At 52.1% G+C, this 25,521-nt stretch overlaps 1 protein-coding gene across 1 annotated transcript; it reads left to right on the top strand.

Moving 5' to 3' along the window:
* Nucleotides 1–410: 410 nt before the first annotated feature.
* On the top strand, nt 411–24,209 carry LOC122369982 (collagen alpha-5(IV) chain-like). The gene is made up of 22 exons (XM_043345183.1): nt 411–626; nt 2,434–2,667; nt 2,909–3,080; nt 4,417–4,520; nt 5,979–6,041; nt 6,839–6,996; nt 7,473–8,173; nt 8,593–8,751; nt 9,654–9,821; nt 10,174–10,352; nt 10,921–11,045; nt 15,155–15,240; nt 15,708–15,937; nt 16,279–16,485; nt 16,910–17,198; nt 17,504–17,871; nt 18,200–18,401; nt 18,801–19,404; nt 19,582–20,195; nt 20,743–20,920; nt 22,491–22,605; nt 23,097–24,209. Exons 1-22 carry the CDS (start codon nt 411–413, stop codon nt 23,466–23,468), a joined length of 5,544 nt encoding a protein of 1,847 aa, XP_043201118.1. The 3' UTR covers nt 23,469–24,209.
* The last annotated feature ends 1,312 nt before the right edge of the window (nt 24,210–25,521 follow it).

Below are 25,521 nucleotides of genomic sequence, written 5' to 3'. Positions count from 1 at the left end.
CTGTGTACCTGAGCGTTATCGGAGACGGAGCCGCCGGTCTGGCGGCGTGTCACTGAGCAGAGCAGCGTCACACGGACCGGGGCCGACGGCGCCGACGGTAGACGCCAGTCTGCTGCCCAGGCCCGAGGTCACACGAGGTCAACAGAGGTCAGTGGAGGTCAGTGGAGGTCAGTGGAGGCCAGTGGAGGTCAGTGGAGGTTACAAGAGGCCAGTTGGACTTTGCAAGAGGTTCACCTGGTCGCACGAGGTCGGTGCAAGTCAGTGGCGGATATTCGTTCATCCATCCAAGGTGAAGAACAACTGAAGGGAAGCTGAAATGCACGACTGTGATAGCAACTCAGCGGAATAGAATCATCTAAGGTGAAAAGCGCAGAAGAAACCCGGTTAGGGTGTGACGAACCGGGTCCACAATGCGGCAGAGGACGTCTGGCGACGGCTCGTCTCGCTCGCACGGTCTGAGGGGGTCAGGCCTCGGTGACCGGTGCTGTCGTGACCGACCTGTGGTGGCCGGGCTCCACGGGCCAGCCGGCGACGGGACGGGAGCCCCGCGGCCCCAGCTGACCCGGCTGGCCTGGCTCCTCCTGATGCTGTCCGTGCTTCTCTCGCCAGCCTCGGCGGCGCGAAAGGTGAGTTGGGGGGGGGATGAAAAGGTGGCCTGTGGGGGAGGGGTAAGGGTGGAGGAGGGGTGAAACCTGAGGACACCTCTGTCCAGCTTTATTATTGGAGGCGATTGATATTTGGTAATTCAAGCTTAACGGCTGGAAACCTGAGGCGTGCCTATGATCCTTTGAGTTCGCCAAACCAAGCTATGTCTGGGCATCAATTGGCGTTCCATTGAAAATAATCAAATAATTTCACTGAAGTTTAGGTCGTGGGTCAGTTAGGAGCTCCGCTGACCTACGTCTAGAAGCTCCACTGAATAGTAAGTCGGGGACTTGGAACATGGAAACGGTTATTTTATTTATTTATTCTTATTTATTCAGATAAATCGCCAACAGGCTCATGGCCCATTAACAGGCGAAGTCATATCCCTTCTTCCCAAGGCACTTCTTCTCAATCGAATCGCACATTCCTTGTTAGTGAAACCTACCTCTCTTAAAGCGACAAGCCTACCTTTGTCGATATCTAAGACATGATTTCAGACCTCCAGTATAGCTGCGCTACGCACTCAGTTCGCTGCGCCGTCTCTGGGCACTGACTTCGTAAGGAGATGTAACTTTTGGCGCCGAAAATGATCAAAAACTATCTACAGTACACGGAATCGTGATTTCACGCACTCCTCGCAAAGTCTGATGCTTCACTCTTGCATTGTTAACCTTGCGTGACGTCATTTGTCAGTAACGTCATCTGAGTTTTTCGTTATTCTTCCGATCAAATTGAGCTAGTGAGTCAAGAAAGCTACCAATGAACTCTAAAAGACCTGCCAAATTGAATTGTATGCAATATGATCTCCTTTGACCAACTTGATGACCTGAGGGGCTCTGACCTGACCTTGACCCGAGGTCAACACCAAGTTTACCTCACCCGAGCAAAAAGTATACCATTTGACGCGCCTGAGCTAGACAAACACGATGATGCCAAAATCGCGGCTCTGAGACTATTTTTGGCGATGTTATATACCAAAAACCAAGTTTGTGCCTGGGCCACGTGGCTTGACCTCTGAGGTCACCGGCTGACCTGAGACAATCGGCTACCAATCGCTGCGTCTCGGAACGGCTGCGCACACTTTTATTTATTCCGCGAGTCTCTAACTAATTAGGGACGATACGGCGGGGGGGGGGGGGTCGTACCACCACCCCCTTGGCCGCGGGGCGTACCTATGTAGAAAGCCAATAGGTCAGGCGAGGCGAGGATTAAGCTTAAACACTGTGGGTTAAACCACCTCGAATGCTTCGTCGTAACTTAGCCTTGCCTGAAATTAATTTTAAAAATAACCTCTGAAGAAAGTTGACGAGGCCAGGGCAATAGCTAAGCGATAAGTTTTAATGCATTGTGCCCTTCATGTGTTATACGTACTGACGTCTGACGGTCGTAGCTTGCCGATCTCCATTTCACTTATTCGTCTCCTCGTCTCGATGTTGCCACCTCTTTCGCAGAAGGAGTGCAATCTACTTGTAGCAACCTTCACCAGTCAAGCATTCAAGATTCATGACCTAATGCCTGCGTGATCCAAGATCCACTACCCATTACCCAGGACTCGTGAGTCCCGTCCGTGACCTGATGCTGTGATACAAGAGAAAAATAGCCCCCCAATCGTCATCATCTTCAAAATACGGAACCGATGACCCACGACCCACGCCTCGTGACCTACAGCCCGTCTCCCAAACACCCGTGCTCCGATACCCATGATGCATAACATCTTTTCTTTTAACCCATAGCTTAGGACCGTCCATGCCCAATAAAGGTAACACTAACCACCATTCTCTTTGACAGGTGCGCAGTCATCACGGACAGCAATGCATCGGCGCGTGCGAGCCCGGCAGCCCGGGCATCAAAGGTCTTCCGGGCATGACGGGCCTGCAGGGCACCCCGGGAGACACTGGGCCGATGGGCCTGCCGGGTCGCCGCGGACCCCTGGGTGATCGTGGCCAGGAGGGTGACCCAGGAGAACGCGGTTATCGCGGTGACATGGGCGCGCCCGGCTTCTCAGGAGCTCCTGGAATACCGGTTAGTGGCGAATGCAGACGAGGAAAGAAAGTTTTCATCAGTTTTATTGAAAGATTGTGTGAACTGCGTGGATATTTGTGTTTTATTATAAATAAATACGAACCTTCAGCATGCCTACATTTCATTTTTACTGTAGTGTCGCTTCAACGGTGGTATTACCGTAAGGCTTAGGTCGAAATTATCACGTGATTTTTAAATGATTTCACTCGGCAGGTGTGCTGAGTCCCCAGCTGTCCCGCAGGGCTTCAATGGCGAACCCGGGCAGCGGGGCCCACCGGGCCCGGACGGCTGCTGCTGCCACCCTGTCGGGCACTCGGGAGGTCCGCCGGCCCTGCCGGACTGCTGCCACCATGCTGGCCACTCGGGCGGGTCGCCGGGCCCGCGCGGCCCGCCCGGGCCCCGCGGCGCTCCAGGTCAGTGGGCAGGGGCGGCGTCAGATCCGGTGGAGAGGGGGCTACGCTGGTATGAGGCCATTGCGAGTGCACTGTATAGTCGACTACAGAATGATGTTCCGCTTCTCAGAAGCCATCAGTTGACCGGAGCACTAAGTTGTGCCGTTTATCACGTAATTAAGCGTGTCGATTGTGAGCAATGGGACAAAGCTATAATTTGTGAACTCAGCCCGTGTGATGCCGCACAGCCTACCACCCCAGGCAAATAATTGCCTGTGAAAAGTGGAACATCATTCTGTAGTCGACTATACCTAGGTGGTCACAACTTTTTCCATCATCCATCATCAGGAGAGTCAAATCCTCATCCACGCCTCAACCTCCGGCTCCGGGCTGGAAGGGCAGCTTTATCCTATGCGGGAAGCTCCCATAGGAGCAGGCCCGTAGCCGGGTGAAGGCAGGGATCGCCACGTCATGTGGATCGCTCATGATCGTAAATACATACAAATACACACAAAATGCTTTCAGATCGGGCTGAGCGGCCTGTCCTATGGGGCGGGCTCAGCCCAGATGACTCGCTATTAAGGTGCCCACCCAGACTAATGTTTCCCCCTAATTCCTATCATCCTTCCGGCTCTGAAGTGGTCTCGTCAGACTGGAAGGTCCTAACCCAGCGAAAAAAGAACGGTAGATGGAGCGGGGCGCTGTGTGTTTCCGATGTGTTCCTACAGGGACGGATACGGGTCGCTATGTCCCCTCCGTTCCGCTATATCACTATGTCGACCGTTCGCCGCGCGGTGTCTGACATGTTAATCATCAATTATCCAGGTCTGAGTGGGCCGAGACCGTCATGGCCAGGGCGGCAAATGGTCATGCAGAGGGCGGTGCAGAAAGCCGAGCGATGTGAATACTTGCACTGATGGTTACATATGCCCTATGTTCGGCATCTGGAGGATGAGGGATAGTTATCCGGGATCACCGGTAGGTATTTGGTATTGCAGGGACTATCGATGCACTTAGTTGCATTTTTAGATTGCGTTTGCTTCACAAATGGTTCTTTTACTCGTTGTCCTGTGCCGTTGTGCAAGGTGTCACTCTTAAAACACCGAATGATCCCGGTGATCCCGGAAAAAATTATCCTTCATTTTCCAGATGCCGAATACACGCATAGTCTCCGGTAAGGGTAGCTCGGGACATGGGGTAGTCAGATCAACAAGCAAGGGCGGTGCAGGACCAAAGGTGTGTACTCCGTGGTTTCTCCTAGCCTTTGAGCTCTGCCTGCCTGAGTCTTGGGAATCTGGTCAGGGGTCTGGACTGGCCTCCCATCGTCTCTAACCGCTGACATGTGCGCTCCCCTCAGGTTTTGACGGTCTGAAAGGTCGCCCCGGTGACCCAGGGGACGGTGGCTACACCTCAGTGGGCATCAAAGGAGAACCGGGCTCTGACGGCCGCAACGGTCTGCCGGTCAGTGGCCGCAGGCGGCGCGCCTGCAGAGGTGCTCTTTGCCTATCTTATCTACCTACAGTAGGTTATTAATGAAGACGATCATCTGATGCATTTGCCCGGGAGTGATTAAGCGTTTTAGAGACCATGTCGACACATCCGCAATGTGCACCATTTTCAGCATGTCTCGAGTAGGTATGTAGCTTACTTTATTGGCTCCGCATTTTTTACTCATTGCAAAGTTTTTTTTCCTACATGCCGGGGTATGTCTTAACCACAGCACGAGCCGGGCAGTAAAACTATGACCAAGAAACTGTCGGTGTCAAAATGCCATGTTATTTGATAGGCCGGGCAGGAAACAAAAGTTTACTGCCCGAGTTTACTGCCCAGGGCAATGACCTCTAAACTATAGAGCTTATCGCGTCAGCCCGCATTAACCCAGGGAATGTATAATTGACATCATTATTGCATGATATTTGCATCGTAAAATTAGAAAGCTAACTTTTTTTGTTAAAAAATATCTGCTCTGCTTTATAAAGGGCTTTGAAATATTTTGTATTGGTTACAAAGCCAAAATTATGGTTAGATATGCGCCTATTAACCGACCGAAATCCATTATCGTTTGTTGTCCTATTTTCGTTTTATATGTACACCGTTTCCTTGGGCCTAAGTTTATTCATTTATTGCGTTATTATTTGATAGTTGTAGTCCTTTCCTCGAAACAAACATGTAAAATATGGAAAATATAATGTATTTCACGAACGTTTTGCCATAGGGCATCAACAAAGCACGATTACATACCTATATAAAGCAAAGATTTTTGCAAGAGCTGAAGACTGGAAAATTCACGTTTAATCACTAGGAATAGTATACCTTCTTGTTCTTATGTAGTGGCAAATCATTCATGTATTATGCTCCTTGGATATCCAATTGTTGTGCGATTCTGAGGAAATATTTTCAGAGAAGATTCCGTTTGAAGTGAGGTATTTTGATGCATTTTCTTCTATGAATTTCCTTCAAAGCTTCATCCACAGCAGTAACGCAATCATTGTTAGAAAATTATAGACAAAAGAATTGTATAAGTGTCACCAAAACCTGTCAAAACGTTTTAATAGGTATGCGGCATGTAGGAAAAATCTTACTGACCTCAGCCGTACGAAATTATTTGGAAACTCGGCTTGCAAAATTTGACTCCGGCCCTCGTGCTCCGCACTCGGGCCTCCGTCAATTTTGCAAACCTCGTTTCCAAATAATTTCGTCGGCCCGGTCAGTAATATATATTTCAGCACTTATTGTTAAATTATTTCGATCGCAAAACTGTGCTTATGTAGGTATAAGATGGAGGTTTATATAATTATTACGGAAATGTTTCACTATAACTATATGATAGAGGCCGCCTAATTTTAAGCTTCAGCACAGGAACCTGTTTCTCGTCCACTTATCATGTTTCAATAATTAGCTTATTTTTGTCTTCCACAGGGCTCGCGTGGTCCCGAGGGATTCAAGGGCTACAAAGGAATGCAAGGCAGCACCGGTTTTCAGGTAGGTATAACTACAGTTTGCCTTATCTAGAGCAGGAAACCAATGCAGTCTAACTAGTTGCAACATTGGACGCCTGGCATGACTGTGTGTTCGGCTCTTCACCGTGAGAAAGGTCGTGTTGGTTGCTTGCACTTTCATAATCCTAAAGAGGTTTGTTTGTTTGTTTTGTTGGGTTAGGCCCTTTCGGTCCAATGAGACCATTTCGAGCCGGGAGGATGACAGGATATAGGGGGAGACATTGGTCGGGGCAGGCACCCTAGAGAGTCGCCGGGGCTAAGCCCGTCCGAATGGACAGGCCGACCAGCCCCCCAAGCACTCTCTGCACCCGGCTACGGGGTGCGCTCCCTCGGGAGCGGTGGTGCCGCTCCAGGGGAGCAGCCCGCATTAGATAAAGGCGCCTGTCCAGCCCGGAGTGGGGGTTGCGGCGTGGAGGAGAAGGATTTCAGTCTCATGAGGATAGAAGCACGGAACGGTGAAAAAGGTTTGTCGGGTGTTTGCATGTGATTGCTAATTTACGAGTAAATCTGCTGTAGTTACTTATAATTTATGCATTTTTCGATAAGTTACGAATCGGAATGTCTGAGCTTTAACGGATTTATCCTTGCCACCCTCTGTTAAGATCGCCCTCAGTAATAGCGTAACGTAAAGCCCACCACCCATACATAGATCCCCACTAGAACCGCTAATCTATCTCAAAACCGGATGGCGGATGCTGGCAGAGACTAGAACCCCCAAGAACTCCACCCATTTGGCCCACCCGGTTCAGGCCGCCTCCCCATACCCCGTGCCTGTTTCAGGGCGACGCCGGCCCCCCGGGACTGCCCGGAATTAAGGGCGCGATGGGGGACAGCCGCTGGGGACCGCCCGGGGTCAAGGGCGAACAGGGTGAGCCCGGCCTGCCCGGCCGCCGTCCTGTCTACAGCGGCGGCCGCGGCGGCGACGAAAATGTACCTCCGTAAGTATTGATTACAACTTAATTGCTCTGGCAGCTCTGCACCTTGTCGAATGTGAGGGCGGCATGCGAGTTTTTTAAGAGGACAATGAGCGGGTGAATATTTGCTGCTTCAGCTGAGTCTGTATACACGTTCCAGGGGGAGCCTTTGCGTTTATCTATTAAACTTGGTTGGTGTGTTTTATATTCAAAAAGTAAAGGAATGAAGTGCACTGAGCTGAACAGAGAAATTTTTGATTCTACTGTATTATTGAGACCAAATGACCGTTATAAGTTGCCGAAAGGAGTCTTTTAGTAGCGGCATGTTAGCCGACACATCTAAGCTTCGTGTCACCCCAGCGTTTAGGGACGACACAAGCCCGGTCGTTTCTTTCTGTTACCTACCCATCCCGGAACTGTATAGCTAGCTGTACAGTGTATGTACAGTGCTGACATAATGCCGTTGGGACGAAGATTGATGTGTGACCGGTGACCGGCAGGGGTCCCCCTGGAGCAAAGGGAATGCGAGGTGCCAGAGGACTACCCGGAGACCGTGGACTCCCGGGCTTCGACGGAAACCCCGGATTCCGGGGCCCTCCGGGCTCCAAGGGGCCGTTGGGAAGTCGAGGCGACGACGGTCCTCGGGGCAAATACGGACGAGAAGGACCCCCCGGCCCGCTGGGCGCCAAGGGCGTTCTAGGATCAGCCGGACGCGACGGCCAGCCCGGAATTCCGGGCTACGACGGCGCTTCGGGCGAGCCCGGATCCCCGGGCCGGCCCGGACCGCAGGGATTCACCGGTCCAAAGGGAGTCTACGACCCGAGTCTGTCGATGGCCCTGAAGGGAACGGTCGGGCCGCAGGGGGAGATCGGCTTCGTAGGACCGAAGGGCGAGCCGGGCTATCCGGGACTGGATGGATACCGCGGAGAGCCCGGATTTCGGGGCCCGTCCGGACCGGACGGCCCTCCGGGCCTGCCCGGCGCTCCGGGTTTCTCACCTCCGGGGGACCGCGGCGATGACGGATTCATCAGCGGTCTTCCGGGCGCCCAGGGGCCTCCCGGAAGACCCGGGCCGGAGGGATTCCTCGGTCGGCCCGGCCTGCCCGGACCTCCGGGGGACGATATTCCGGGCATTCCGGGCCGGCCCGGACCGCGGGGACGAGATGGAGCGCCCGGAATGAGAGGAGATCCCGGGTTCGAAGGTCAGTGGCACGACGCGCCGACGCCGGCACGGGCGAGGGCAAAGGTCACTCTAGGAGATAAGTGTCTCAGAGCTCAGGAGCGTCGGGTGAAGCAGGTCGGTGTTAAGCCTAGTGTCTGTGACTATGTTGGAATAATACGGCTCGTAGAAACTGGCTCAATGCATCATTTTGGCTCCTGTCTCATTCTCGGAACAGCGGCATTACCTATACTTTCGCTCACGATGGTCGCATTTGAAAATCTTATTGAAATAAAAAGTTGATCAGTTTTTAGCGGAACATGAATCACATATTCACATGTCATTATTTATGTGGCGTGAAGCCAGTAATTTCATTTCTATTCATCACTGACCCTGCGGATGCTTTCCTTATTCACGCTACTCTGTATCGCTCCACTAATTGGGCCTTTCGGGACCCCGCAGGTTCGAAGGGTCTACCGGGCCGAGCAGTGTTCCCAAGAGCGGGCCCCAAAGGCGCCAGGGGCCTCCCGGGCCCTCCCGGCTTTCCCGGACTGGACGGCTTTGACGGCACGGACGGTATTCCCGGAGTGCCCGGAGAGAGAGGAGACGACTGTATACCAGGTGAGAGGGGCTGGAGAGAGAGAGGGGAGAGAGAGAGAGAGAGAGAGAGGGAGAGAGACAGAGACAGAGACAGAGACAGAGACAGAGACAGAGACAGAGAGAGAGAGAGAGAGAGAGAGAGAGAGAGAGAGAGAGAAAGAAAGAGAAAGAGAAAGAGAAAGAGAAAGAGAAAGAGAAAGAGAAAGAGAAGGAGAAGGAGAAGGAGAAGGAGAAGGAGAGGGAGAGGGAGAGGGAGAGGGAGAGGGAGAGGGAGAGGGAGAGGGAGAGGGAGAGGGAGAGGGAGAGGGAGAGGGAGAGGGAGAGGGAGAGGGAGAGGGAGAGGGAGAGGGAGAGAGGGAGAGAGTGGCTGCGTTGCGTTGGGAATGAGACGCATTTTACCTAATAATAATGGCCGCAATAGATTTTTTCACTCCAGCTTTCAGCTTTCGAGTAAGCTTCCAACTTCTTCAACTTGACTTCCGGTCAATCCTTAAAAACATGCAGATAATGATAGAAGATGGTTTGTACTTTCTAATTTGCATAAACACTTATTCTGAATCATGCGTGACCGTCTATGTAATTTGTACAACCGATGTGTTTTATGTTTCACCACAACAATCGTGAAGTTTGATCTGTCACCTGACATTGGCCCATCCGCCTTGTGACCTGACCTTGTCACCTGACATTGGCCTATCCGCCTTGTGACCTGACCTTTGACCTCTTTTGTGGCGCCTTATATCCTATCTCTGATGTCACCTTTGATCTGTGACGTTTGATCTGAGACTTCTATCCTGTGGCTGTGACCTATGATCTATGGCTACTGACCTGCGACCTCTAGCCTGTGACCTATGATCTATCTATGGCTACTGATTTGACTTCTGACCCCTAGCCCGTGACCTGACCTCTAACCTCTGACCCGACAGGAATCTCTCGTGTCTGTGAGAAGGGCGAGCCGGGTGAGAGCGGCTGGAATGGTCTACCTGGACCAGACGGCTTTGTTGGACCACCAGGACCAGATGGTCTTCCCGGTCCGTCCGGACTGCCTGGAGCGGAGGGCTACCCCGGAATGGACGGGCTACCCGGAGCGAACGGTGGGTGGGGGCCTCGAGAACAATGAGCGCCTTTCTGCAGAGGGCTCAGGAAAAGGATGATTGATAAACTGATATAATAGGCGATACAGGGCCTTGGGCGATACGTTACATAGGAATAGTCACTTCTCCAGGTTGTGTATTGCATGTATTCAGTGCACTTGCGGACAACAAGTTTTAATCACTTATGTCATCACAAGATACGTAACTTGAAACTACTTATAAGCTCACTAGTTTAACTAGTTTACCTGTTCTCTAGATAAATAGAGAATTGCATTAACTTGGGAACGGCTCGTTCTGTTCATACTTCCTTCCCCGTATCGACCCGTAATTCAGGTCTAACCCGTGTCGGCAGGCATGGCCGGCTGGCCGGGCCTGCGCGGACCCCCGGGCCAGCTCTTCTTCACAGGCGGCTCCAAGGGCTTCAAAGGCGACGCCGGGGAGCCAGGCCCTCCGGGCCTCCCGGGACCCGAGGGGCCTCCGGGCCTCGTGGGCCCAGACGGGCGCTCCGTGGACGGCCTACCGGGAATGCCGGTCAGTGGTTGGGGGGGGGGGGGGGGGAGCTGGCGTGGGGAAACAGTATAGAGTGGCCAGCGTTGAAAAGGATGATGTTAACTACGATGAAATATGTCAAATGTTTTGTTTTTGTCTCTGAGTGACCTCCATTTTACCGTCTATTGATAGGTATATTTGATGGCACTTCATAATTGTGTTTATACAGCGTTTGAAGGAACCTATCGACATTACCTTACTTCTCTTTGATGCTTTTCTATTTGATCACGGCGGAAAAAGACATTGCGTTGCGTTGACTGATGCTTAAGAGTTTTTTTTTTAAAGAAATACACCGCCACCCATGAACAGGTGACCAGGAGTGCCGGCAGCCGGTGCACTAGACACTGTGTTAGCGTTTTTCTCGGCGTCAGGCAGAGAACCTAGTCCCTACTTCATACATCGTGCACAATATTTTACCGCAGAGTAAGGTACATATCGTACCTATGTGTACGGCGTTGTTCCCCACAGGGTGAGTACGGTACACATTATTTATGGCGTTTCCCCCGTGATGAGAGTACGGTTCACATTATTTACGGCGTTGTCCCCACAGGGCGAGTACGGCGACATGGGACTGCCAGGTCGGGACGGTGTACCGGGCCGACAGGGCAAACCGGGACTGGACGCCCTATCTAGGGGCACGTCCTGGAAGGGTGACAAGGGATTCCCCGGCTTCAGGTGGGTACAGCGAGTGGCCCGTGTCTCATTTGAGCCCATAGATGAAGACTCGAAAGTGTTTGCATAAAGTGTAGCATCATCAGTCTTCATACAGCTTCATACACTGAAAAAAAATTTTTACTCAGGCCAGGCATTACTCAGTAATAACTCATGAAGAAACTCAGTGAATACGATAGTGGTGCTCACTTATTGGCTGATCTAACTCACATCACCAGGGTGACTTCGTTATGCGTGAGTTCTGAGTGCTTAGTTTCGTGAATTCGAACTGAGTCGGAAATGAGTTTTGCTTGGGCAAATCTAGTTTCCTGCGCAATGCATGAGTTCTCGCGAATTCACGTGCAGTTGTGCGTGAGGTACCCCCGGCTTGAAGATGCGCGCATGCGCGGCAGGGTGAGTTTCCTGCGTGATGCGTGAGTTCGCGTGATGAGTATTATAGCCGTTGCGTTCGAAAACCGCGGCGCGCGCTTCAGTCCGTTGTGGCGCGGTGACTCGCGTAGTTCACGTTGAATTGTTGAGGCTATTGTGATATTGTGCAGGAGAGTGCAGGGGCGGGGAAGGCGTGCAGCGAAGGATGGGACGGGTAAGTTATCTGTGAAGAGCTCGGTGATTGCCGATGAAGCTTTTATCAATCGCATGCGCCGCGGAGAACAGGGAGGTGAACTGATGGACCAGTGCAGACATTCCCCGCCGGCGTCAGGAGGTCGGTGCCAACCGTGAACGGCGGAGCAGATCGATCGAGAAACTGAGGGATAGGTACCTACCCGGCATAGTTCGAAAAAGAAGAGGTGAGTTATGTTATATTTAAATAAAAAAACATGTTTGTGGGATAATGTTGTCCTTATTCTAAAAGAACGTTCATTTGACCCTTTTTACTTCTTTAAACAAGAACTCCGTCACGACCCGATGTTTTTTTTTTTTGGGGGGGGGGCGAAGGTTGTTTGAAGTCGATTCTTTCCATGCAGCACCCATAGGCACAATGTTAAAAATGTAAAATATTGGGGGACACGTCCCTCGTACCCTTCCCCCCCCCCCCCCCCCCGGTGGTGGAGCCCATGGAGCCCGCTCGCTGAACCGTTTAAGATCCTTTTGTCTCGTTTGTGCTTATTATTTTCCCGACTGTTATTATTTTTTTCCGACCGTTTTTTTAATGCCTACACACATATTTTCGTACACTATTCGATTTCAGCGAGCATTTTCAACCTTTCTTACATATTAGATTATTAGATACCGCGGCGAAACGCGTTTGGACGTGACATAATTATTTCCATTACTGTTAAGTATACCTAACACATTTTATGTGATTGTTTCAATCTGATTTTAATGTTGGACGCCCATGGAAGTGTTTTGCGAGACTAAAACCCGTCTGTTAAGGGTGACCATCCCACCTTGACCCGCGCTGTGCTGGGTGGCGTTTTACGCCCTCCCCCCCTCAGGTTTTTCGCGAATTTCTCAGAACGGCGGCGCGCAGCGCGCGCCACCATTTTCGGCACACCTGCTCATACATTTTTTTTGCATATGAAGAAATTTTAGACCCAGGTCGTTCAAGGTCAGGTCACGTCAAATGACTTAACATCAGAAAAATTGCAATGGTCGCTGACGATCGCACCGTTCGCAACGTGCCATGGAAACCGTTCGATATTTTTGTCATTTTCGCTCAGGGAATTCACCGCTCGATTTCACACCAGTTTGAGGTAAAATGTCAAAAAAATATCGAACGGATTTCATTTTATAGCGTTTGTGATACTGTCCCATGCAGGGCTGCGGAGTCGATGGATTCTCGGCGACTCCGACTCCGACTCCGACTCCGGCTTTCAAAAACCAGCTCCGACTCCGACTCCGACTCCGGGCAGAATTGTCGACTCCGACCGACTCCAACTCCCGACTCCGACTCCGCAGACCTAGCAGGGCAGCGGAGTCGACAGATTTTCGGTGACTCCGACTCCGACTCAGGCTCGGGTTTCTAAAATCGACTCCGACCGACTCCGACTCCGACTCCGACTCCGCAGCCCTGGTCCCATGTCTTAAGTATCAACCTTACGGCATGTATAAAATATATTTGCTAGTGCAATAAAACACCTCATATGTGTTCAGCTTGACGGTTTGGATCGACTGATATGCAACATGACCTGGTCAGGTCAACCTGAGGTCAAGTTTTAAAAATGCCCTTTCAAGGTCTAATTATAGTTCATTCGTCCCGACGAGAGGAACACTATGCTAACGGCAAAATAAATGTCGTGACTCTTGAGTGGAAAGTATTACAGAAAACATTTTGGTAAAAACGGCTTTTTTAGTTTTTGCTCTCTGGAGGCTTAATTGTTGACCTGAGGTCAAATCTGAGATCAAACGCCAGCAAAAAAAAAAAAAAAAACGTCGAAAGGGCTTTTGACTGCATTTTTCCGCGGGCAGCTCTTTTGGTTCCGAGTTAAGCGCCAGTTTTTCGAAAATATTGAAATAAGCAAAATTTGGCCTTTCCTGACCTCTGGTGACCTGGAACTTGACTTGACCTTAAAATTACCCAAGTATTTCCTTAAATATCTTTTATGCTTTTTCGAATGCCGCTTACTGCGTGTCGCTACGTGGCCCAACGGCCAACAGCCGAGTTAGAAGAGGGGATGTGAAGACGACCCCCTCCCCCCCCCCCCCCAGTACATCACGGTAAACTCAGAGCACCAGCACGGCGCGGTTTAACATTAATTTTGAGCTGAAGTAACTTGATAACTTTTGATATTTCAATCAACTTGCATGCCCTATAACTTCCGTTTCTCTTACTGACAAAATAAAATATGACTTTTTTATTGTGTTTTCAGGGAACGGCCCATTGAGCCTCCTCTGCATCTTGGCGGAGAAGGCGTCAGTGGTGGCGTACACGGGTGACGAAAATTTGGATCACCCCTATCATAACAAGTCCGAAGGAAACGAACGGTGCCGCCTCATCGTGGAGCGAACGGAAGTCTTGTGGGGATCCATGGTTTGGAAGGGAGTCTTTTGCTGTGGGCGACGGCGCACTTTGTGCTCAATCAACAAACGGCGCACAAAGTGCGAAACACGCTGTGGTTTGTGTGTATCCATGTGCTCCACACACCATTCAATGCTGAGCACCAGCCACCTTTAGCCGCGAAGACTGAGGTCGAGAAGCTGGCAAAAGAGTGAAGCTGAGCTGACGTGGAGTCGATCCCCCCCCCCCCCTCCCCCGACGCAGTTTGGCGTGTGTCAGAATTGAAATACAGCGCAATGCGACCGTTTCTACAAACATGTATTTCTTGTAAGGGCTGGGGCGAATAGTGCAAGACTAGACGTTGGTCGGGCATGGTATAATACAGATATGTATGCTGGTTTTGGGCAATTATTCGTTATATATTGGCCAATCCCAATATATAGACTAGCTGCCTGGTAGTGGCTGTTGTATCAGCATCATGCATGCATATATTGCATAATGCTGATGCGGCAGCTGTTATCATGGGCGGCGAGCCATATACATTGGCTTGAGCCAATATAAAACGAATCAGATCAGCCGTTTCAGGCGGCGCCTGAGTAACAACCGAGTATCGTATGAGTTATCGATGTGAGTACGTCCTGAGTACAGCCCTGGTTTTCACTGAATAACCGATGAGTTCCAACTGAGTTATGGCCGTACTACCACCTGAGTTATACATTAGTACCAGCTGAGTTACATGTGAGTTACTTCCTAGTTTTTCATGAGTAATGACTTACTAATACCTGAGTTTGGCCTGAGTTGTCTGAGTAGGACATGAGTTACGCATGAGTACTTACTGAGTTTTATCTGAGTTTTACCATCGGACAAAATGGCAACTCACTTTGTTACTCACATGCTACTCACTTGCAATGAGTTTTGCCCGAGTTTTACCTGCGTTCCGCCCTGAGTTTTACCTGAGTACGCGGATTTAGAGTGAGTTTTACCATTGGACAAAATGGCAACTCAGTCATTACTCAGAAAAGTGAGTAATTTTTTTTTTCAGTGTACTATCTCATTCATGTATGGGGAAACCGCCAGTGCCATGTGTTTCTCCCAAAAGACGAGCATTCCTATCACATTATCTCCTTGCATTATCTGACGCGCGATGTGTCACAACCTAACACTCTTCACACAGAGGAGTCCGCGGACGGGATGGCGATGCTGGCGACCCCGGCGAGCCAGGAGATATCTTTCCATTCCCGGCTCCTCCTGGAGTCATAGGTGAGGGGCGTAATGGCCTATTGGTAATGGTAGGGGGCGGGGGGTGGAATTGGTCTTTTGGCCGTTTAGTGCTAGATACGGGTCGGTTTAAGGTAAGGTTGACGGTTACGTGCAATAATTATTGGCATCGCTTATTGTGTTTTTATTTGTTTTGTTTTCAATAGTTTTGAAATGCTTTGCGTAATTACACGAGATGTCAATACTTGATGTAATTTTTTGCTAACATTGAGAGTGGGATCTCCTGGCATTCTTAGCCGCCAGAAACAAAATAATTACTCGTCAGAGTTCATGGTAATTAAGATTGATTAGTTTGTGAGCATTGATTAGTTTGTGAATTAGTTTCTAAAGATATTGCTAGACGCAAACACTCCTTTACGCTGCTACACCCCACTCTGACTCCTACCGCGGCCTGTGCCCTGCAGACAGTGGAGCAGCTACAGCTAACCCTGCTCCTCTCTCGCCGGCAGGAGAGAAGGGCAAGCGCGGCTGCCCGGGTCGGGTCGGACCGCCCGGGCCCCCCGGGATGCCCGGAGTGCGCGGCTGTCCAGGACGAGTCGGTCTGCCCGGCCGGCCCGGCCCCCCGGGACCCTCTCAAAGGGGCCCCAATGGGCCCAAGGGCTTCCCCGGCCCACCAGGAGAGCCTGGCTTCAGGGGCCGGCCTGGTCCCAACGGAGCGATGGGCCGTGATGGCGCCAAGGTGGGTGGAAAATGGAGATTAGATTTACCGAGTTCGTGTGGCGTTTGCATGCGCTCCAAGACTTACTTTGAGCATTATTACTTCAAATGTTGAGAGAACTCTGTTGAAAAATTGTGATCATATGAGGACGTTGTCTTTGATTTAAAAAAAAATGGAGGAAGCATAATGATGACATATTGTTGCCCATCGTAGGCAGCCCGCTTGCTCCCTGTAACGATATTATTTTTGTCGTCTTGCCGTCCTCCGTCACTTTTAATACGAAACTAAATGCAACTCTTATTCTTCTTGGCAACTCGTGATAACCTATTCAGTATTCACCTCGTTGTTTTCTCCCGCTCCAGGGCTGGCCGGGCATGAACGGTATGCCGGGTAACCCGGGCAGGTCTATCCTGCCCGGAATTCCGGGCACAGACGGCCTTCCGGGCACTCCGGGTGATCGTGGCTATCCGGGCGTGCCCGGAACGGACGGACGCCCCGGAATGAGAGGACCCCCGGGAAGAAACGGAGAGCCCGGGCTGCCGGGAACGCGGGGACTAGATGGACGGCCGGTGAGACTACATACGGGGAGTGAAAGGAGGAAGGGAAGGAAAAGGAGGGAAGGGATGACAGGGAGTAGGACAATTGGAGGCCAAAAAAGGAAGGATGGGACGTGTGACAGGTGAATTGAAGCAGGTGACAGGTGTCTAATACAAGAGAAGGCTAGTTCAATCGATTTTATTCGCTCGATGCCCACATGGAACCTTATTTCGTTCCTCACTGAGAGAATAAATATAGGATCTAAATGAGACTTTAAGCTCATTGCTATAAATGCCAGATTTTAAAACGTCACCAACATCTCCTCACGTTGTTCAATAGCGCAATAACGTTTATTTCACAGCCAACGATGCAATGTACCGTGCTGTGGTTTGCGGTATCGCAGTTCTGTTCTTCTGTGGCTGCGTCTCACGCGTCACGTCCCTCCCCTTCCGTCAGGGCCCTGTCGGCCCTCCGGGTGACAGCCCCCGGGGCCGGCCGGGACGGTCCGGAAACCCCGGCGTTCGGGGCCTTCCCGGCATGATGGGAATTCCGGGACCGCCCGGGCTGCCCGGACTCCGGGGCATGACCGGCCAGCCGGGGCTGCCCGGAGACCAGGGCTTCGACAGCCCGCCCGGAGAGCCCGGCCTGCCCGGCAGACCGGGCTTCATGGGACCGCCGGGACCCTGGGGCAGGCCCGGCATACCCGGACCGAAGGGCTGGCGAGGCGACGACAACTACTACCCAGGTGAGAGGGGAGCGGAAAAGAAGAGAGGAAAAAGATGTTGGTTGAGTGTGAACGAAAGGATGTGAAACCTACGTACTTAATTCAGAAGGGAGTAACGGCCTGTAAGTAGGTTATGAGTGAATCATTCATTCAAGTATCTGCCAACAGCGACCATTTTACATTGGTACACTGTCTTTTGACTACTTTTTATTTTAACTTTTTGATATATCTAATAAACAATTGATGACAGACGGTACAACAGACAACAGAATGTCAGCGACCCCCAGTGTCTCCAGTCTGATCCTCCCTCCCCCCTCCCGTTTCAGGACCAGCGGGACCTCGCGGCCTCCCCGGCCCCCGCGGCCGGCCCGGACCCAACGGCGATCTGGGAGACCCGGGACGCCCGGGTCCGGACGGCTGGCCAGACGGCGCTCCGGGTCCGGACGGCCAGCCCGGAGATCCGGGCCCGCCCGGACCGGCCGGAATGCCCGGAGAGCCCGGAGAGAAGTCCAAGCGGGGATGTCCGGGAAAAGTGGGGTTGCCCGGACCGCCGGGCTTCCCCGGACTGAGCGGTCCGGACGGGCCTCCCGGAGTGCCCGGACCGCCCGGACGGGGTCTGCCCGGACCGAACGGTCCGCCCGGAATGCCCGGAGAGAGGGGACCGTACGGATTGGAAGGCCGACCCGGAATGAAGGTACGCGACACACGAATGAATGAAGGGCTTTGTGCTACGGTGTATCATTTTCCAAGTAGTAGCTATAGTTAGCCAGTCTGGCCTGCGAACCGGGAGTGTTTTGCTCAAGCTTCACAGCATAGTGTAAGTTATTTCCTGGCCAGATAACTGTAAACATGCCATAAGGCATAAAACATCAATCTTACGACTCAGCGCCGGGCCGGTAACAAAGTGCTTCCCCTCAGTCCTGTTCCTGTCTACTCGACCGAGTGGTACGCTACAGGACTCCACATCCCTGTGTTACTTCTCATATACTTGACCAGGCCATTGATCGTTCCTTTTCTCTCAGGGCATGCCGGGTAACCCAGGTCTCTACCAAGGACCCAAAGGCATGCCAGGCGACCCCGGTTTCATCGGCTCGCCGGGCCCCTACGGACCCAAGGGTCGCCCGGGACGCGCTGGATTCCCCGGAGATCGGGGATTCCCCGGTCAGGACGGACGCGATGGGTCACCTGGAATGACAGGAGATCCCGGCTTCAACGGACGCAAAGGTAGGCGGGCTGCACGTGTCTAGTGGGCTGGGATTGAGTGCTTATTGGGGTCGGGTGGCCCGGGTGGCCGTTTCGGGATAACAGTCCCGGTAGGTGCAATCAAGATAACAATCAAGTATAGCTGAATGGCTCGATGTCGATTCGAATAAATTAGACGCACATTCGATGGCGATATTTATTGAGACGCTTATTTCTAACCCGTTCAAAATATGCGAAAGCTCATGTAAAGAAGGAGTATGCCTGTCAGTGTCTATGCTTCTTCGGAATTTAGATCGTGATGGCCATAGAACATCAGAATCTGTATATGTAGATAAAGAATTTGGATCACGCAATAGGCGTTACTGCGCAAACCACCGGCCCCCCAGCCTTCGTTGACCCCAGTGTTGTCTCCCTCTGCAGGCGAGCCCGGCTACCCCGGCTTCCTCCCCGGCCCTCCCGGTCCGCCGGGCCTCCCCGGCACTCCCGGCGCTCCCGGTACTCCCGGCACCAGCCTTCCCGGGGAGCCCGGCGCTCGTGGCTGCCCCGGTAAGGTCGGCATCAAGGGTGAGCCTGGCGACTTCGGTCCGACGGGCCCGGGTGGCCCGGCCGGCCGTCCGGGAATCTTCGGCGAGCCGGGCCCAGATGGACCCCCGGGGCCCAACGGACGGGACGGCGGGCCGGGCCTGCCCGGAGACGTGGGCCCGCGCGGACGGCCCGGAGAGGGCCTGCCCGGGGCTCCGGGCGATGGCGGCGAGTGGGGTCCGGACGGGCCGGACGGCGCGCCCGGACCGGCCGGCAGTGCCGGGGCGCCCGGGGAGACCGGATGGCCGGGGCCCACCGGACCGCCCGGCTACGACGGAATGCCCGGAGTGTCGTCGAGAGGTCCGCCCGGAGAGCCCGGCACTCGCGGCTGGGACGGAACTCCCGGTCGGCCCGGAGGTCCCGGAGGACCCGGACCCGGAGGGCGGGACGGCGACCGGGGCTCGCCCGGAGAGCCCGGACAGCCCGGAGAGCCCGGACTCAGGTGAGTGACCCCTGGCCGGAGGAACTGATCTCAGGTGACCAGCCTTATAAGCAGGAATAGGACTGTGACTTTTCACTTCTCTTGCATTTATTACTCGTCATGCGGCCTTGCCCGTCACTATATGAGGTGGTACTGCCCAGAGACACCGCGTCTAATCCTGCACCTTTCCTCCCTCAGGGGCTGTAAGGGCGAGCCCGGTCCCCCGGCCAGCCGCGATGGATTCGACGGGCCACCAGGGCCGCCGGGGCCGCCGGGAGACCCCGGCCTGCAGGGCTGCAAGGGCGACCCGGGAGTGGCGGGCACACCCGGCTGGGACGGACCGGCCGGCTTCCCGGGACGCCGCGGCCCCGGCGGACGGAAGGGCCAGCCCGGAGAGCCGGGCAGGTCGACCCGAGGCCAGCCCGGGGAGGTGGGGCCGGAGGGTTTCCGCGGTCCGGACGGGGCGCCGGGCACCCCCGGCCTGCCCGGTGCCCGCGGCTGGCCCGGAGACCCCGGCGAGCCCGGCATCCCCGGCCTGGACGGACCCCCGGGCTGGATGCCCGGGCCCAAAGGTCAGCCCGGCGAGCGGGGCATCCCCGGCCGGCCGGGCATCCGGGGGCCGCCAGGGTTCGGCGGTCCGCCGGGCGACGACGCGCTGCCGCCGCCGCTGCCGCCGTCCCGGGGCTTCTTCTTTACTCGTCACAGTCAGTCGACGTACCCGGCGCAGTGTCCGCCGGGCACGCAGAGACTCTGGGACGGCTTCTCCCTGCTGCATGTTACTGGAAACTCCAAGGCACACGGCGCTGACCTCGGTAAGGAGACGGTGCTTTCCCACAGTGAGAGGAGGGATCATTAGGTGGGTGCTGGTATTCCGAACAAATTTCCAATTTAAGCGTTCTTGATGACGACTTTGTTTGAACACTTGTAGCACACGTGAAGCCCCATAAGGTAACAAATAACCATTTACTGTGATTCAATTAATGTAACGTTCCAGATCATCCCTCGTTACCTGATTATCATATTCGTCTCTAATTCCCTGTAACGGAATAATAAATCTCCACGCTTTAACTTGTCACTGAAGTCGTTTCGAGGGCAGATAATAAACCAAAAGTCGATCTGTCGATCGCTCTCTTCCCTGTAGTCGTAAAGGAGAAGTTCGTATGTAAAAGGTACGGTGACTCGAAGTAGCACTTCCTCACTAACTCTCTCTTTTTTCTCTCTCTCTCTCTCTCTCTCTCTCTCTCTCTCTCTCTCTCTCTCTCTCTCTCTCTCTCTCTCTCTCTCTCTCTCTCTCTCTCTCTCTCTCTCTCTCTCTCTCTCTCTCTCTCTCTCTCTCTCTCTCCCTCCCCCCCCCCACAGGCACACCTGGCTCCTGCCTGCAGCGGTTTTCCACGATGCCCTACATGTTCTGTGACACCCAGGAGAAGTGTGAGTACGCCCAGCGGAATGACTACAGCTACTGGCTCAACACGCCGGAGCCGATGCCGGCCATGATGACGCCCATCAGGGGTCGAGATATCCAGCGCTACATCTCCAGGTGAGCTGACGAAGAGGATGGAAAAGAGGATGGAGGTTTGTGGTGGTAGATAGAAGAGGAATACAGTGCCAGGGGTTGTTAACCCGCGCCCGGCTGGGGGTCCTGGATTTCCACGCCCTGCTGGGGGGGGGGGGTGTTTGAACACCCCCCCCCCCTTGTAACTCGGCTCCTGGGCCACGTAGCGATACGCGGAAGGCGGCGTTCGAAAGAGCGTAAAAAATAATGACGAAATCACTTCGGTCAATTTTTTGATCAGGTCAAAGGTCAGGTCACCAGAGGTCATTGAAGGCAAAATTTCGCCGATTTCCAGGTCGAATGGCGAAAATTTCCAAGAAGCCAACGCATAACTCGGGGACCAATAGAGCTACAGCGCCGCAGAAAGCGCATTCGATAGCCCTATTAACGCCCTTTCTGAGTAATTCTCTCAGATTTGACCTAACGTCAACGGTTTTGCCTGCAGGGGGCAAAAACTGCAAAAATAGCCGATTTTTTCGGAAACAGTTTTTCTGCAATAACTTTTGACCCAAGCCCTGTACGAGCTTACTTTTACCGGTATCGTGTTCCTCTCGTCAAGACGCATCGAATTAACTATAACTTGACCTTAAAAGGTCAACTTGAAAATTTGACCTCAGGTCAAGGTCATGACCTGACCGAAAAGGGTCATGTTGCATATCAGTCGATCCGTATCGTCGAGCTGAACACATCTAAGGTGTTTTCATCGCTCTAGCATGCCTCTATCAAAAGTTATTTGCGAAAAACTGTTAGATACCATTCGTGACCTAAGATGACCTCAGGGCATAAACAAGGGTCACGGACACCATTTTCATGTTCAGTGTGTCTAAACCACTTGTAATTCGGTGTTTGGGAGTGTTTATAATGTCTTTCATCCAAAAGAGGCGCATTTCAATTTTCTCCCATTGACTTATAATGGGGAGGTCGCAAAATTGACCTGACCTTAGGTCATCGATATCAAAATTCTGAGATATACATTTTGTACATGCTATTGCTCTTAGCAATCGCTGAAAGTTTCAAAGCGATCGGTCACTCGGTGTAGCTATGACAGACATTGAAACTTTTTATGAGGTGAGGTCACTTTAAGTGACCTGGTGACCTGACCTTGAATGACCTTGGTCTGAAATTTTCACAACATGTGTAGAATTGATGTATGATAAGGTTACCAAAAACGGCGGCGCTCCGCGCCGCCGTTTTTGAGATATTCGCGAAAAACCACAAGGGGGGGTGTTCAAACACCCCCCCCCCCAGCAGGGCGCGGGTTAACTTATCGCAAAGGTCATAAGTGGTGAGATGGCATTGGTGGTGTTCGATGATGGATACGGTTTTTGTTGAATGATTGTATCGATTTGTTCGATTTGGTCTACGTGTACTTAATTTTGTTCGATAGTTGCTACTTTGCTGTATGACACCAACAGTGGATATAATAATTTCATTAATTGTTTAGCAGCCTATTTAGTCTCTCCCAATGATAATCACAGCTTGTGTTTAACATAAACTCCGGCTTCGCGTGTACATGACGGCGGCTACGATCACTGGGCCGTCCTATCCTTCCTAGGTGTACGGTGTGCGAGACGGATACGAGAGCCATCGCCGTGCACAGCCAGGACCTAAACGTGCCGGAGTGTCCACTCAACTGGGAGACGCTCTGGATCGGGTACTCGTTCCTCATGGTCAGTACATAGCTGCTTCTCTGTGGGGAGAGGAGGGGAACTGGGGAGACCATGGAGGGGTTTAGACAACATTGCTAGAATATAGACAGGAGATGTGCCGATGTTGTGTACACCCTGTCCCGTCTGGTGGTCAGGGGGTTGTCAGGTGGCCAGGGGGTTGTCAGGTTGCCAGGGGGTTGTCAGGTTGTTAGGTTGTCAGTCAGGTTGCCTGGTAGTCTTGCTTGCTAGCATGCAAAATCTGATGGACATATCGCTACATGTTATTGAACTAGATTACTAGGAGGCTTTAAGCTGCCTATTCTACTCTGTGTGGTGGGAGGAGAGGTCATTTGGACAGGCTACTCTTTTTCCCGTGGACAGTACTTTTCTTTGGGTGGGAGAGATAGGATAGGAGAGCCTTATTTCTTTATTGGTATATGTTTCTTCACTGGTAGTGCAGGTTTTGGCCGGGGAAGTGGTAGCTGACGGAGCACTGTGCGCCGTTTCCCCAGCACACTGACGCCGGGGCGGAGGGCGGCGGCCAGTCGCTCGTCTCCCCGGGCTCCTGTCTGGAGGAGTTCCGACCGACTCCGTTCATCGAGTGCCACGGTCACGGCCGGTGTAACTACTTCACCACCGCCTTCTCCTACTGGCTGGCCACCATCGACGACCGGCAGCAGTTCCGGCAGCCGCAGCAGCAGACGCTCAAGGCCGGTAACCTGCTCTCGCGAGTCTCCCGCTGCGCCGTATGCCGAAGAGTCCGCCCTGTGTGGGATTCGAACCCGCGTCTGCCCAGACGGCAGTTTTATGACAGCGCGCCGTTCAATCCTAGGGTGGCTAGAGCTGTGACGGGGAATGGCACGGCAATAGGAGAGCAGGAATGAAATGGAATGAAGGGAATGGAAGGAGTAGAAGGGGTGTGAAAGATTCGAAGTACTCGTCGGCAGGGTAAGGTGAGACGTTGGTCGTTGGGTGATGGCGCTGAAACAAGATGGTGCTATTAGTGATAATGGGGTGGTTCGTCGGCAGCTAGCGTTTTCGGCAATAAAGGCAACTGTTAATGTGATGTATCTGGTGCTACGTATAAAGACAGGGTCCACAAGTAGTGTGTCTATCGATTTATTGTCCTATTGTCGTCATTTTCGTGTTTCACTCGGTTAAATTACATCGTGGGAAGGGGATATAATGGACTGTGATTTCTAGCCGCGGTTGTATCCTGCCTAAAACGTCTTCCTCCCGTCTGTGCGGGCTCGCTCGCCGTCAGACCAACTGCCACCGCCACTGCCACGCATTTAACAAACACTGCCAGTGAAACGATTCTGACTGCGCTTCGTGGGTTCGATTCCCGTTGATGGCGAAATGTTTGGTTCAACTTTGTACTAGCACGCAAGTTTCTGGGAAGCAGCTCTGCAAATTCGTGTGTAGTATGGGGCCAGACTGCATACATGCTGGGAAGTATGTACGCAAAGTGCGTATAAGAAGCTAGCTAATGTGTCCAAATTGCTTAGCATTTGTAATAGGTTGTGAGCCGTTATAGACGTGTGTGCTTCATAGTCCCTGTTGCTTATGTCATGATTATTCGATTGTGATTCGCATGTTTATGAAATAAATGATAATCAGTTTGAGGTGTGCTTCATTTCTGCTTTCTTCCTTTATGACACCTGCTTTAATTATATGAGGTGTAATGGATGTGTGCTTAGAATAAAGATCAACGTGGGCCGGAAAATGTCAGAAAATCAAATACAGCATAGAACGGTCATACGCAAAAGAAAATGAGATCAATTCGGCATAGGTAAAGTAAATCCGTCCTCAGTTGAAAATTCGAGGTGAATGAACAAATTATGGTTCCTATAGAATGATCTGTGAATTCTCAGATGTACCTACCGCCAATAAAATTGTATCGGTAGTGTAGCGGACTGAGCCGGAGCGGGTTGGCCTGTGCGTTGCTCGACAGGTGGCGCTAGTTGTGGACACAGGGGGCGACGATGTTCGTACTGACCATTGGATGGTGGCGCCACCCTAAGCCAGTGGTGGCGCAGAAAGTCCAGTGCGCCGCCCATCGCCGTGGCGTTTTTTGGCTGTGTGGCGCCGGCGTGAGACGCATGGAGTTTGTGCGCCGCCGTTCGCCACAATGTGATTCGGTGGAAAAACTTTGAAACCTACCTACATTCTACATTCTACGTTCTACGTTACTACACCGCTACTACTTCTATCTACGGCCCGCATTTCTTCGCTATGCCGCTGTCTTATTTGTCCGTTCCTACCACCAATTCAGTAGGCGGAACTATGGTCATGAGTACCCAAATATAGGAACGTTCCCATTTTTGGGAACGGAGTTCCCAAATATGGGAACGGGCGTTCCCATTTATGAGAACGGAAGACAATTTTTCGGCCGTTCGCCCACTAAAACTCAAAAGTGCATCACGTCTCAAAAAAGTGCACGCTGATTTAAGTATCTACTAAATCTCCATAAAGTTATCTTTAATCTGACCGTGGAACAAGGAAATTGACCGTGGAATGATATTTTTAATGATTTTTTTAAAAATGACAGAATGGTGGAAATATGGGTTATATGACATTTAACATGCAATTTTAAGGAAAATGAAGCATTTTTTACATTTTGAGGTCAAGTATAATAATTTTCGCCTGGTTATGAAGTTTCATTCTAGCGACACCAGATGCTGACATATGCAAGCGAACACGCGGACAGTCCCGAGGTAATATTGTTGACTTTTGGTGTCGGGGCGATCGACCGCGTGGAACGTCAGTGATTTTACCGAACTACTGTTGTAAACTCAGTTTCAGTGGTTTAAAATCATTCAGCTGTATTTTAGCAGCCCTGAAAGACATATTTTATTTGGATGCTAGCTGTTTAGCGTTGTTTTATAAGGAGCGTCATGAGCGTGGTTTTTGTCTTCGGCGTTTCTAAGCATGATC

The sequence above is a fragment of the Amphibalanus amphitrite genome, unplaced genomic scaffold (assembly GCF_019059575.1).
Source record: "Amphibalanus amphitrite isolate SeventyFive unplaced genomic scaffold, NRLGWU_Aamphi_draft 001088F_arrow, whole genome shotgun sequence".
In the NCBI taxonomy this organism is placed as follows: domain Eukaryota; kingdom Metazoa; phylum Arthropoda; class Thecostraca; order Balanomorpha; family Balanidae; genus Amphibalanus; species Amphibalanus amphitrite.
Note: the sequence above shows the minus strand (reverse complement) of the source record. Positions and strands in the feature narration are given on the sequence as shown.